The 15,511-nt window shown below is 31.2% G+C and overlaps 1 protein-coding gene across 2 annotated transcripts; it reads right to left on the reverse strand.

Annotated features, from left to right (window-relative positions):
• Nucleotides 1–826: 826 nt before the first annotated feature.
• MS3_00003847 (uncharacterized protein) lies at nt 827–15,040 on the reverse strand. Of its 2 annotated transcripts, XM_051211708.1 has the most exons (10): nt 14,617–15,040; nt 12,230–12,440; nt 12,095–12,185; nt 11,924–12,065; nt 11,765–11,893; nt 8,558–8,681; nt 6,952–7,158; nt 4,694–4,813; nt 3,638–3,739; nt 827–1,280 (listed from the first exon to the last, which is right to left on the reverse strand). In XM_051211708.1, the coding sequence occupies exons 2-10, from the start codon at nt 12,326–12,328 to the stop codon at nt 1,173–1,175; spliced, it is 1,122 nt and encodes a 373-aa protein (XP_051071800.1). In that variant the 5' UTR covers nt 12,329–12,440; nt 14,617–15,040; the 3' UTR covers nt 827–1,172. The 2 variants fall into 2 exon arrangements, with proteins under 2 accessions (XP_051071800.1, XP_051071801.1); XM_051211709.1 differs by having other exon boundaries at nt 831–1,280; nt 11,924–12,185; nt 14,649–15,040.
• Nucleotides 15,041–15,511: the final 471 nt, after the last annotated feature.

Consider the following 15,511-nt stretch of genomic DNA (forward strand, 5'->3'; position numbering starts at 1 on the left):
GATGACTGACGATCTCGATGCAACCTCAGTAGTACCCGATAGTCGACATTAAACAACGAGTTCTGTACAAAATTTGAGATACCCAGAACGAACACAGCTTACAGGAAATTCATTCGGCTTATTCCTCATTACATCCTAATTCGTATGGACTCTCTATTCATTTGTAAAACCCTTATATTAGAGCCCTGATGAACAACTAACTGAAAAGAAATAATTAGTAGTACAACTTCATTTATTCTTTTATATATGGTATTTTGTGTTCTATAGATAATTAGTTGGATAATCAGTTTTTGCTGCTCTGAATATTAAAAAATCAAGAGGTCGGGCCTTATCAATATACTATTACATATGTTTCACAGGTTGAAATCATGAGTCGATTGAAGCTAGACCACCATGGAAAACCTGGAAGCACTGGACGGCCGTTTCGTCCTAGTATGGGACTCCTCAGCAGTGCGGGATCGTGGACGCGCACTGCTTCAATCGACTCATGATTTCAACCTGTGAAATTTCTAAAACTCTCCACAAAACCCATTCTGGTATTACATATGTGTTTATCTTTTTCATCAAACCTCCAGAAAACCAACCTTTTCGCGTGTAATCTGCTGTCTCCTCGGTTTGCTTGTTCATACAATGACAAGTTTATTTGACATCCACTTATGTAGGATTATGGTCTACTTCGGTATTTGTAATGCTCCAATAATAGACGTAAAATTGCAGATTTATTATGATGTAACTGCCTAATCTAAAGATCTTACGTGAAAGCCACATCATGTTTACCCTGACTCATTATATTGTAACAATCATCAATATATGATGAACACATTTGGACTGGAGATAGAACGATATATTTAATATGGATAAAGATTATTTAACATAAGTATGACCATGTATATGATTCCCATAGGGTTAGCACTGTTTATTGTATTACTTGACCCAATACTAATTAATTTTAAATTAAACTGTAAACAAAGATGTTAGACATTTGTTGAAATACATTAGTATTTCCTACATAAAACATTAAATAGAGTAAAATTAACTTTCGAATTTTGGGAATCAATTCACATTGTTTCATAGTCATATCTTTTATTACTATATTATTGTAGCGGTTTGAAGAACCATGTTCACACCGATTATAAATTCTATGAATCCGTCTGATCCCCAAAAATACAGTCCTACTTCTTTTTTCCTTTCCCTTTTTTTGTCTTCGTTCCTTTTCTCTTCTTCTTCCCATACGGACCAAGATTATGTTGAACGCAAACAGTACGCCACCAATTTTGAATCTAAATCCAAAATAAGGGTTGTTAGTTTAAATACAAGAAATAATCTGAACACTTTCATGTTTAAAATAAGAGTTTATATGGACGTAATAAAAACAAATTATTATCTGGTGGAAAATACCGATTGGATTCTTTGCAAACATACGGTGCTTCACTCCAGATTTGAACACAAACTAATTAGATTCATTGAATATATAGATGTTTTCATAATGTTCACTCATAATGTCACTCGCTCTGAGTGTGTACAATGAAATCTAAAAGTTTTCCTTCTAGACCGATTTTTAAATAATTTCTACTTACTTCCAAGTAAATTCTTAAGAACAGTCCTAGTCGCTTAAGAAGATTGATATTTCGAACGTTAAAGCTAACCATAGTATCGTATTTGCTTATTGTTGCAACTTAATAAAATACATTTTTCCCATGACTTAAAATAGAATGTTACCGTGATAAAACTATTGTTCTTCTTTTGAGTGTATTGAAATGATAAAATATTAATAATTCTGAACTCTTTATTTCTGAAGGTGTTATATACATCTTCAATAGTAATGGATTCATTTACAAGTATTATGACACATATTTCATAAAGCTGTAATTTGGAATAATTAAATGAACGTCTCGTACGTTATTTAGGATAACAATTTTGTTATTAAAAATATCGAATCATAGAAATTATTCAATGATGTCGTTTGGTAAAAGCAGTTTTATACATTTGAGACTTTGAATTACATAGTATTGTTAAATTAGGTCCGATTTGTAGTAAAAGAGGATGATGAAACCTCACTTTATTTCACATTCAACAGATTATTATTATTATATGGATTTTACATTGTTCCAGTTCAGTGTTGAAATAAACACATTCTTGGTTTGCTCTCAACATTAGTATACAATTCAACTTTTATAATTTTCATGGTGTATCAAATAAAATAATAAAAATCAATGATAAAAACAATAAAACTTTATCTGAAGATAATTCTTTTCACGAATCGACTGATGATAATTACAAATAAAAGATCTCATAACAGATGTTCTGTTCTCAACAGTATGTTTAAATTAGCTTGTGATATAAATTACCTTCTCACAGAACTAGTTTTTATAAATTATCTTATGAAATAACATGTTTTTGAGTTGATTAAGTGAATGCATGTTTTCTGTTTAAGACAATTTTCGGAAGCAGAAATGTAGATCCTGAAGAAACTATTAATTGCTACTGAACGTAAATACTTGAAGCACCAGATTAAAATAGTATATAAATAATCAGTTGATTATTTAAGTGTGAAGTATTCGAAAATTTAATGATGGAATTGTTTATTCATGAAAAAAGACAATGCATAAATTCCTACAGATCGGTGTTGAAAAGTCAATATTCGGTAATTGAATAATAGTTAAGTCATGAAATCTGATTTTATCCAGTCGATTATACTAAGTCATTAATTATCTAGCAGTATTTCCTAATAACAATTAGGTCTACCATACCAATACAACAAATGAAGAAACATTAATATAAAATAGTATGTGCAGAAAAGTGATTTTTCTACCATCGTGGATGTATAAAATTACTTTTATTAACAACACAAGATAAAAATGTCATATAAACCAGAAAGTTGAAATAAGATGCTAAAATCTGTAAGCTTTGTTCATAGGATAAGATTTATATCCAGTTACCATAAGCTTACTAGCTGTTATCTGAGAAGTAAACATAGAAACAACCATCCCAACAGTGCGTTACTTTACATATGGACATTATGAGTTGTTTCAAAGCTTTCGAATGCTAGGCAACTGTGGTATTTTTTATGAATTAATGATTCCTTTGTACTTGATGACTGATTGATTTCGAATTCTAAATACAATACCTTTGTTTGTGCTCATATAGTTCTTCTTGTTTAAACTTCGTTATTTTTGGGATTTCTAGTTTGTACTATAATTCAAATACTCCTAATTATCACAGAAACCCTACTTTTCTATCTGAAAGTTAATGTATTAACTATATACTAGATTTTTACACATAACTTATGTTCAGAAATATCCAATCTCCCAATTTTGGGGAAAATATTATAGTGAATAGCGAATAAGTCTATGATAAATTAAATTCATTTGAAATAAGCTAAAACATTATCATCATTAATAGAAACCAACGAAGAAAGCTAAGTTTTAAAAATAAATATATAGACTTTTTACTTAGAAGAAATACACAATATAATTGTCATTAATTTATAAGTAAACTGTATGATACATTAAATTGAAGTAGAATCTATTTATTCGCCAGTCAAACATGAGAACCTATTACAATACACATTGAAATTGTAGCATAAATTTCATAACTTACAATATAAAGAGTTGAAAATAGACTTTGTTAAACTTACTTTACAAGCTGCGAATAATTCTAACTCTTCTTGTTCTTCTCTTTGACGAGCTTTCTCTTTTTCAATTCGATCAGACAGAACTACGGCTTCATATTCTTTATACTATGAAAGAAAGACAAGATAACGCAGTCATAGATTTTTATCAAAACATCTATCTTATCATAGAAAGTTGTAAACTATTAGGTATTCAAATATTCCATATAAGTCGAATAACTTGAAATTGAGATCAAGTATACCTGAAACATAACTAAAAACATTTTTACACATGTTACTGTTGATCAGATCCCTATATAAAAGCTATAAGGTTGGTCTTTTACGAAATCCATCTACTTTAGTCTAGGTCCTTTGAAAAACAATCCATGTTACAAGCTATTTCAGAGATCTCTAACAAAATTGTCTACGCCTGTTGACAAATGAATAATAAGCCAACTTCGAAACTAGAGAATCTGAAACGACATTAAATGAATTAGAAAATAATTAAATCACAAGAACTAGTTCTGAATACTTTCGTTAATAAAAGTGCTACTCTGGTTAGAAAACTGACTACAAGCTGGCTATCTAGACTCTGTAACTAAATGCATAATACGACGGTGTTGGAAGCGAACGGTATGGGTTTAAGTTTCGGAGTGAACATCAATGCTGGGATCCATCTGCATCCAGCTAACGATTCCCGAACAAGACGAAACGCGCGTCCTGGATTCCACCGATAGCCACCATACATCTCTGCTTATGATCCTTTGACTTATTAGTAATGTCGAGACAATCTGAACAGGATCCACATACGCTTAAAAATAGACTGATCATTTACAGTCCTAAACATCAACGGGAAGGTCCAAGCAACTAATGAAAAGGAACTGACTAGGTTTTTCCTTAATCCGTGTTGGATCCATTTAAAGTAAATCAAGAACTTATTGTAGCCTATCACTTTATGTAAAAAATGTATATTACTTCATAATATTAGTTTACGAAGTACTTTATGCAAATTTACAAACATATGAATGGGATATACTAATCGATAAACATTACTTTAATTAATAAAACTATCTTAGGACTTACCAATAAAGATAATTCACTAAGTTTAGTTAAGTTCTTCTCTTTTTTGTCTTTGAGCTCATTTAACTCTTGTTTAAACTGAGTAATATCTTTATCAGACTTTTCTTTCCAGAATTTTTCATGCTATCGAAAAATAGTTATTCATCAGTTGATTAATAATATTATCTAATTCACCACCGAATTCAGTGACAAAAATTAAGACGGTGGTTTGTTTATATTACATTCTTACAAGGGTTTTATGAGTATAATTTGTAACTACATATAGCAGTGTTTGGGTAAGTTACAAAGTTCAGTTTGTCTATTGATCAATGATAAGGAAATAAAGTATGATATTTCAATATATTTGCCGATTTGTATTGTAGCATACTGTCTTTCTTTGAGAAACAAGACAATACCCACATCGGTAATCTCATGTTAATGTTCTTTGGTTTTGTCGATTTTGGACTGTCTCCTTATTTTTAATCTTGAACAAACAAGACTGAAACCTGAAATCGTAGATGAAAAACACTAATCCAGGTATATTAATGATATCTTTATTCATTGCAATGAAATCAGTCAACCTTTCCATGAACGCTGACATTCTAAATGTTATCACTAAAACTTTGAGTTCACAGTGAAATCTGATCATCAGTCTAATATTTTAGACTATTGTGTATAAAAGAAATGATATAACTATCATGAAAACCATACAGAGAAAATAAACTCGGCCAGACCAAAACATGGCACAAGTCCATGAAGTCACTGACAAGTGGACTGAGTCATGTTGGTAGGTGTAGACTACCTGGTTGGGGACCGCGAGATGATAGCAACCGATGGTTAGAGACCCTGAATGACATGACTCAAAATCGTTTGCAATGGCGCAGGTGCATCCACTCTCTGTGTTCTCCCAAATTCTAATCTTCTGAATTCTTCATGTCCCTTTTTTCCTCTTTCCAAATTTGTTTCACTGGATTATACTCTTTAAATAACATCTCCAAACCCTAATCTTCCCGATTACTGCTTATACTCTTGCTACCTCTACCACTACGGGATTTGAATCGACAACTGCATCTCTGTGCAAATGTGGTGTAGCAACTCGAACTGATGTACGTACGTACGAAGTTCTACGTTGTTACTGACTGATTGATTATTAATTAAAATGTAGTAGTTTTTATCTTGACCAGACGAAATGTTCATCGACAGAGCTAGAATATTGGCCACAAGAGATAAAATTAACAGAACTTGGAAACACCACATCTTTCATAGAATATCTAGTTCCAACGGCATTTACTATGAAATATGGAAGAAATCATCATAAACAACTAAATATCAGCAAACAAACCTGTTTTTTATTCGTTTCTCTTTAAGAGAGTTGATATTTCAAGAAAAAATGATAAAAGAATTGCGATGTTATTGAAAAGTAGCTTTCTTGAATTTAAAATGATTTCATCATACAACAAGTAATTAGGAAACCATTCAAAAGTAAATCAATGCCCATCCGATATCATCTTGAAATGAACTTAGAAATTTACAGATATATGTGGTACCAAGAGTTCAGAAAGGACTTGGAGAAAGGTTTCAACTAGGCTGCCTGAATCCGTTCTTAGAAACTGATGTCTGAGTGACAAGCAAGTTTTTGCAAATACGATCACTTACTCTCGACAGATAATAGACAATATCGAGATATATCCAAAACATTCAAAATAAAAGTACTCTAATTTTACTCCGCTCTGTATAGGCTATAATGATTCGAAATTCCTGGTCTGAACTATGAATACAAAAGAAAGCTCAATTAGCTTTTCACTGTCATGAGAAAATAGTTTTCAACAAATACTCTTATCCATCACATAATATTATTAGCGTTCATTTGTTTTAGTTCGAACAATGCTGGTGAATTATGTAATCACTTATTCGTTCTGTTATGATTGTTTGATCTGTTAGTTTTAATATTATAAACACTAACTAAAGCCTACCAGAATTTTGTCGCAAATCATTTAACTATGAAAATAAAGGAGATAGTTTGACTAATTCTGAATAAAAACATAAAATGTATGTTCATAAAAGTTGTATAACAAATTCGTCGACAGACGTGTCACAAAAAATGGAAGAAAATAGTGCTGGAAGCTAAATTTACTATCCAAGTTTTCTGTTTGTATCGAAGTGAGTTCCATTCAGCCAGTGGTTTCATTCGTATACACTCAATCTCCTAACATCTTTCTATGCATATATATATATATATATATATATATATATATATATATATATAAAGTTTTTATAGATACCTTTCTTAAGTATGATATACGATCATTTAAGTAAGATGTAATCTCTGCATGAACTCGTTCTTCTGTGTTACGATTTGATTGAACGAAATCTAGTTGATGTTTGATTTCATTTTCTTTTTGATCACATTGACTTTGGAATTCTTCTAATTTTACTGCAGAATAACGTGTTATATATTTTTCTTCCATAATTATTTTAGCTTTCATTTCCTTGAAGTATAGGATAATAATAATAATAATAAGCCTGTTTTGTAAATTGTCCACTTAATGACTGTATTGAGTAACATAATAATTAATTTTCAGATTCATTAAAATAATTGTTAAACAGCTATGAGTTTAGGTTTTATACTTAACATTTTTTAGCAAGAAGTTGGTTACAAACTAGACTGAATCTATTATTCATGAAGTCTAAATCTCTCGCTAACAAAGACAAAGATATAAAAGCTTGACTATTTCTGTTGCTTAAATGTTAGCTGTTACATGCTGACTGAATTACGGAAACAGTTCTAGTAGTCATTAAATTATAATTTTTGAAAATAAATTGTGTCCTCTCAAAAGATAAATTGTTTCAAGAATGACATAAGTCACTATCAAGTCTAATTACACAAAATGTATCAGATAAGCCCTGTGACCAATTGGTTTATCTTGAAAGTCCTATTAATCTTAATGGGTTGACAACTGACAAAATTTTAATCCTTAAAGAAAAACTTCCCTTGATCCTTCCTAAGTTGCAACACTTATAGTGAACACGAAATAATTATCCATTTATCAAAACAAAGTTACATTAAGCGGATGTTCATAAAATCTACTTATCTTTATGAAACAAGGACTTTAAAAACACTGGACATTTGTAGGTTGAAGTTATTTGATCATAAGACTTATTGAACTACTGATAATCAATAGTTTGACTATTATTTCACTGTGATCTAAAGTAAACAGATTAACAATAAGACACAAGTCGAATTTTAGTTGATCATTTTTTTACTATGTCACTATGTTGAAATGTAATATGACGTGTATATTTTTTCTAAACTCATACTCTTTATTTTCTATCAGGTAAATTACAATTTACGTTTCTTATCAAATTTGTCACAAAGGTTTTCGGAACTATCATAAGTAGCCTTTAGATCCTAATATTGTTGAATATTTAGTAACGGTTCAACAAATTATGGTGAGTCAGTAGAAAATAGACCGCCATGGAAAACCTGGAAGCACCAGATGGTCGTTTCGTCCTACTGTGGGACTCCTCAGTAGTGCGTATCCACGATCCCTCTCGTGAGATTCGAACCCAGGACCAATCATTTGGATGCCGGCTCAGTGATCTAAACTTTAAGCGTTTGAAACGACTATCCAGTGCTTTCAGGTTTTCTATGATGATCTAGCTTCAACTGACTCATGAATTCAATTATTAAACTACTACAATCTCCACAAAGCCCCTCTCAAATTACGATGTAGCAATATTATTTTGAGCTAATTGTTTTTTAAAAAAAGCAACACAATGGAATTGTATATAAAAGGTTGATATATTTTCTAATCTCTCACAAAAAAGCATTTTTCAAACAGATAACTACAACATTAAATTTTTTTTTAAAGTGGAGATAAGATTTACTTGGACTTGGTCCTTTAAATATGCTATAGTTTCTTTGCCTTGTTCAATAATTTTTATACCTTCTTCATTCTTTTCTTGAATCTTATGTCTCATTTCCTTGATTTTCTCACGAGCTTGACGTTCTCTATTTTAAACAACAAATGTAAATTGTTTTTTTACTTTCGATTAGAAAAAAAAATGTTATGGAGAGAAAGAAACAGAATATCATATACTAATATAACCTGGGAAATCCTTAAAAAGGTTGTTTTATTCTAGTTTAGGTTTCAGCTGTAGAGCTTATCCACAACTCGACTGGAATTGAGTCCTGAAACGTCACTTTTGTATTGAAAGCACAATAATTCTAGATCAGTGAATCAAAAGTTTCGTAATCAACTTTAAATTCTTTTTAGCATGTACATTAAGTATATATATATATATATATATATATATATATATATATATATAACAGATAAAAAGATTTTTTGTCAACATTTAAGAACAGGGATTAACTGGTAAGTCTGTCTTTTCATAAATTATCTAAGCTTTTGATCATTTACAACTTATCAGTGTGCATTGAACTGATAGTTTGAATGTTATTATTAAATTGTATGTCCTTTTTATATTCTCTTCATAATATAATATTGATGTACTAGTTGATATTTTTAACATCTATATTTTTATTTTTTTACCTTAATCTCAGCTAATACTGCAGTATATGGGCACAATTTACTTGGTCATCTTTGTATTTTAATACACTAAGTGAAAATCAAATTATTAAAACAGTATTACTTTAATTATAGTGTCGATTTGATGTAACTGATCCTTCAAAATACCAGGAAAAAGTGAATAGCATTGATATGTGAGTTTTGTATTAGATTAGATCGATAAGATATTTATCTTTCCGTAGAAGTTATAAAAAAGTTGTACTGAATTAACTTGGCACTTCCACCTATTGTGATATCTTGCAGTTAGTTCTTCCCCTAAAGATATTATTCAACTGAATACACGAGGCCACTTGAACATTTCGAGTCAATATCTAAAACTAAGCCACATGTTATTTACATTTTTTTAAAACTAGTTAGCATAAAAATGTCGGTTTATCAAGTAAATACAGAATGGCTGAATGAACAGATGAACTGTTAGGTTGCATCAATACTTAGCGTCTATAGGTTGACAGGGTTTTATTACGAATAAACAAAACTGGACTTTCATAGACAGAATATCTGAAGACAATTCAGTATGTCATAATACAGACGTGATGTAATTACCTATTGAATAGTTGAATTCATCAGCCAATTAAAGCTAGACTACCACGGAAAACCTGGAAGCACTGTACGGTCGTTTCGTCCTAGTATAAAACTTCTCGTCAGTGTGCATCAACAATCCCGCCCATGGGATTCGAACCTAGGACCTTTCGATCTCGCACGCGAACACCTTTAGACCTCTGAGCCGGCATCCAACGGTGTCCAACTTCAAACAACCCATGGTGGTCTAGCTTTAAATGACTCATGAACTCAACTACTGAATTGCTATAATATCCGCAAAACCCTTTCTTAATTACTGATTCATTTTTACTAAAGTATAGGATGCATTTTATGAGGTGAATATTAGCATTATTATGAAACTTTTATGAGTAAAATGAGCAATTCACTTCTGAGTAACGTAGTTATTATCATTCTTATTATTACAATGTGTTATCATTAGTATTGTTTGACCATTCGACAAAAATTTTCAACTCTTACTAACATTTTCATATATTCTGTCACTATTATAAAAGCCCATTTCAACTTAAAATAAACTCAATACTGTTGTTAATTATTCATTTCATAACTCATCTAAAATTTAAATAATGGTCAATAATGATCCAAATATTATTTTATTGCTATCTACTTTATTATATATTGTGAAGTTAATATATTGGTGTGGAGGTATTATAAATAATGTAAGTAAAAAGGAATATTTCCTCGCTCAATAACTTGAACGATAATTGGGGTCATAAATAAAGCATTCATTTAAATAATCAAAGAACTTTGTATATATGTGTAATGAAGAGAATGAAAAATAAGTGACAATTAGGAGAGCTACTTCTTGTAACTTTAATTCAATTAGGTCATAATCTATAATTCTTGAATTTAGTTAGGATAACTGTCTTATTTTCTTGATCAAAATCTTCTTTAGGACCTACGAACTAACCAAAATTTATTATTATTTCAACACCAGTCTTGGATTCAATTTTTTGTATCTTAAATGCCCTATTTTTGCATATATCGTACTTTTCTGACTTATTATGCATTGTGGTTCAATTATTTACATATTTAGTGATGTACTTTTTGAATAAGATATAACTGAATACATAGGTTTTTGTAACAATCTTCTCTTTTCTTGTTAAATAATAAATGTTCTCGTAGCAGATCATTAGTCAGTGAACAGAATAGTTTTCTGCTTTCAAGGCTAGTAGTCACAAGCCAAACTCATACATCGACATTATCAAGGTCATATTAGGAAGCCTAGCACACTAGGGTTGCTAACTAGTTCAGAGACTAATCTCCGTACATATTTTACTACAGAACAACTTGGTAGACCAAAGTCACAATAGTGTGATTATCAGTGTTAGTTTAGACACCTAAATGATTTATTAAATTCAAACCACGAAGAAACAACTGCATTATCGTTGAAAGACAAAACTTCGTATATTTCCACTTTTGGTTCAAATTTAGAAGATGTAGAACTATATAAATTATTTCTAAGTACATATATGAGGTTACCCAATCCTTCGTTAAAAAGGGGACTGACAACTGCGTTACTACTCATTATTGAGTTGTATTCTAACGAAACCTATTATTTTTCACAGTACTTCTTAGTTTTTTGAATTGCTTTTCGGTGTATTTCATTGCTATTACCTAGACCGTGTAATCTGATCAAATAGCTCATTACATGTACCTTAAGCTCCTAACGTATGATCAAAAGGATATTTTAGTACTGGCAACACAAAATTTATATTACATTATAAAAATGAATTGACAATTCACATAAGGAATCAAGCTGTGCCAGAAAACTACGTGGGTCTTGTAAAATGTAAACCGATAAATAAGATTGTGATAATATAGTTAAACGAAAAAAGCGTATTTCCGTATGGCAGCTAAGGAATACTAAATAAGTAAAACAAACTACAGATTTTATGGAAACTGATTCATGCTTAGTCTTTGTCAATAAATACTTATGACCTACCTTTCCAGAATATGTTCTATCTCTTTGAATTCTGATTCTTCTTTGTCAACTGATTGTTGCAATGAATCGCATGACCCCGTATTTTGAATTTCTTCTGCCAATTTTTCAAGAACATCAATTAAACAAAATCTATCCATTCGAAAAATGATGAGTACCTACATTTCCTTCATTAGTTTCTCCATGTACTTTGTGGAAAAGAACGAGTCTTCAACGACTGTCGCAGTCGATGGATACTCCGTAATTTTGGAACTCTTCTGTAGTTCCTTGAGCACCTCCATATGCATATCTTGAAAACTGACACCTAAATTTCGATAATTAACTTCAAAGTACTGTATTTAAACGAGTATTTTTCCAGTATTTTATTCATTTGTTTAAGAACAAATTCTTCGGCTTCTGAATAATTTAAATTGATTCTCTGTTTCTAAATTTAAATTTGATTACTTAGTAAATGATCCATTATCTGACCTTTTTCCTCATAATGTCAACAACATTTGCTAGTATTTTGAACTCTTTTACTGCATCATGTAGAATGACGCAAAGTGAAAAAGCAGTAGAACTCTCCATAGTTTGTGTACTATTATCTACATTTGATCAAATGTCGTTCACACTCTAAACAGAATTGTGTCGACAAGGTGTTAACAAAACTGATAAATATCTACTCAATAATTCCAAGAACCTACAATGAAAAGAGAAGAAACGTTTTGATGCGCAAAAACACATATTTACTTGATTAATCTGCAGCATAAATTCCAAATTTTTGGGAAAAATGGAACATGATATCAAATTGAGTTTTAATACGGCTCATTTGTACGAGATAATTAAGACGAAGTCTTTAATTTAGCTTTTTGGGCCACACATCCAACCTTATCACTTTTCGCATATATTGGGAAACTAAATTATATTTTATGTTGTAAACCTTACAATGTTCACAGAAGTCAGTAAATACTAATTATGAAACTATTAGGTACAACATTATGTAAAGCAAAATACGACGTTTCTACAGTCTTGAATAGCCTAAAACAAATAAACTTAGAGTGTATATAGACTTGTTTGGATCTAAGAATATGTTGCTATTGTTTGAAAGCTCAGAATAACGAATGAAAATCTAAACCAATGGTTACTTGTTGTAGGTGGTATCGCAGTGTACGCTACTTATACTGACAGGAAAACAAAGTGGTTATCCCCACCAAGTCTACTTTCACTATAGTATCAGTTTGTTATATCATGGAAAGCTAAGGTTTCTTAGTTTTATGTAGCAGTTATGAGTCAGTAAGAACTTAAGTGCTATTAGTTACTGGTTTTTAAATATCCGAAACCATAGACGTGCTTAAATAAAGTGATGGCCAGCATTTTTACACACGAGTTCTAACTCTTGTTGTCCTTTGAGCCCTAGAGACAACCATAATTTGCTGAATGTTGTGGGTTTCTCAACACGCACTGCCTACTGTCAGAAATCAACGGGTCGATTGTCTGTAACAGTGATGTTTATTGATGTACAGAACGGATAAATTTGCGGGAGGAGCAGTGACTGGATAATACTGGATAATATACAATACGTCTCCCCAGGTGCGTACAACAAACTACAAAGACTTTTACTTATAATTACAGAATTAGGTCTGACAAATATCACGTAGTAATTAACGAAAATTTTATTATGATAAACCAATTTATTTAATTCGCAGTATCTGCAAAATATAGAGAACAATACAATAAATACACTATTTGCCTATCTTTTTAGAATCGTCTGCTACAAACTCTTTCGTAATTTTGTTACTGTTGTTATTTTGCTTGCTTTTTGTTCTCTTCTCTGTGTCCCTCTCTTCTGTCCGTAGAAATTCTTTTAATTCTAACACATGCTACTTAAATCTGTCTGTACAAGTATTAGAAACCATAATATATTTATTGTCATACAACCTGAGATGAAGTAAGGTTCATAGTCTTTTGTATGTTATTGATCAAACTATCGTGTTTGTGCGAATAATGTACCTAGACAAATTCATCAAGTCTTAGAAAATTTATGACCCTACATAGCAAAATTATGGAGTACAATAACACATGAACGTTAACTCTATTATAGAACCAAAATATCTTTAGAAATTCTGCCAGTCATCGTTATCTATAGACAAGGGTTAATTCCTCAGTTTTAATAGATTTTTAAATAAAACATGTGATAAAAAAGATGTTTTAATATTTTTGGTATAAAAGCACAAATTATGACATTTTGTCTTATACGTAGCATTTAGTCAAACAGTTCATATCTTGACAGCATCATTAGTAGGCAAGTATCACGTTTTCGTTGCTGAGTAGAATGACTAAAATGGTTACATCTTCTAACCTAATCATCTATTTTAAAATGATTCAATCATAAACTTGCTCGTAGTACCGCAAATAATAATTCATTCTTTTATTTACTCAGGGACCAAATATCTCTCAAAGCCATGATCAAAACTTTGAAGCACCAATTAAACAAGGGATAAGATTTCACTTTTTCAATCAAGATATCTAATTGAACAAGTGGTAACATTCTCATCGGTGAAAACTATAGGAACCAAACCAGATTGTTATGTTTACGTAAAAAAAGATTGGTTTTTTCGTACGTACCTGGACACGCGAACCTGAATTCAGTACAATACTTTAAAGTTAGTGCCGTAAAACAGACACGCAGCAACATGACACAACTCAATAGCCAACTACGGACTGTCCAACTATCACAAGGACCCATAACGTCTTGAAAAATAACTCAGTACCTTACCTATAAGTTACATAACTTCCATTACTGAAAAAAGTGAATTAAAATGTACTGGATTGAAAACTTAATTAGTTAAACTGAATGAACTAAATGTATATTTCACCTTATAAAACACAACTAGGCAGAAATACCTACTTTTAAAATCCTTGATGAACGCACAGTCAAACAAAATTTACAAATTTTGAGTCGTTCAATATTTTGAAGGACGAGTTTTATACATAAACAATTTAATGTCTATATAATTAATCCAAAACGCGATTTATAGAACGACAAAAGCACATGTACATAAACAGGTGGATGCTTGAATGTTTCAAATTTTTGATCAATCGGTATTTATACTGCCTCTGACTAAACGTGCGATGGTACGAAAAAATAATATACACACCACATTATTACGAAATGGAAAGGACATTCGATTAGCCCTTTAGAAATAGTGTCAAGTGCTCTACTTCGAGGACAATACAACCTTTAGGCGTGATATACGTTTTAAAAAAAACTGGATAATATTCAAGGCAATTCAATAGCTACCAACCATCTTTGTAGCATGAAACTCAACCAAATGACGGACATTGCCGAAAGAGTGAATCAAAACGTCCAACTAACTGCATTCGGTAAATAAAAATAATAAAGTAACCAGGCTATTAATCCATGATTTTTAAAACCAATTTCGTTTTTATCTCGACATTTACGACAAGCCGAATAGCTTCTGGAGAACCAATGAATGAGAATGAAAAGGTGAAGAAAAACGAATTAAAAGATGTCAGACGTCGACTTAGAGACACAATGTCCCTTTTTTGAGGTAAACTGTTTTCCGTTTGGGGAAGTCTTGAGGAAGCCGCTAGAGAACATTCAGATGTGGAGAAATTTCGCGTTTTTCCCCGATACTTTCGCAAAATATTCAACAACTTCGAGAAAATACATCGACGTTCTGCTTCCAAACCCCAACATTTTACCGCTTTTTAGGGACATTCTACAATTAATTGCAATTAAGTCCAAAA

This window comes from Schistosoma haematobium, chromosome ZW (genome assembly GCF_000699445.3).
Source record: "Schistosoma haematobium chromosome ZW, whole genome shotgun sequence".
NCBI lineage: Eukaryota > Metazoa > Platyhelminthes > Trematoda > Strigeidida > Schistosomatidae > Schistosoma > Schistosoma haematobium.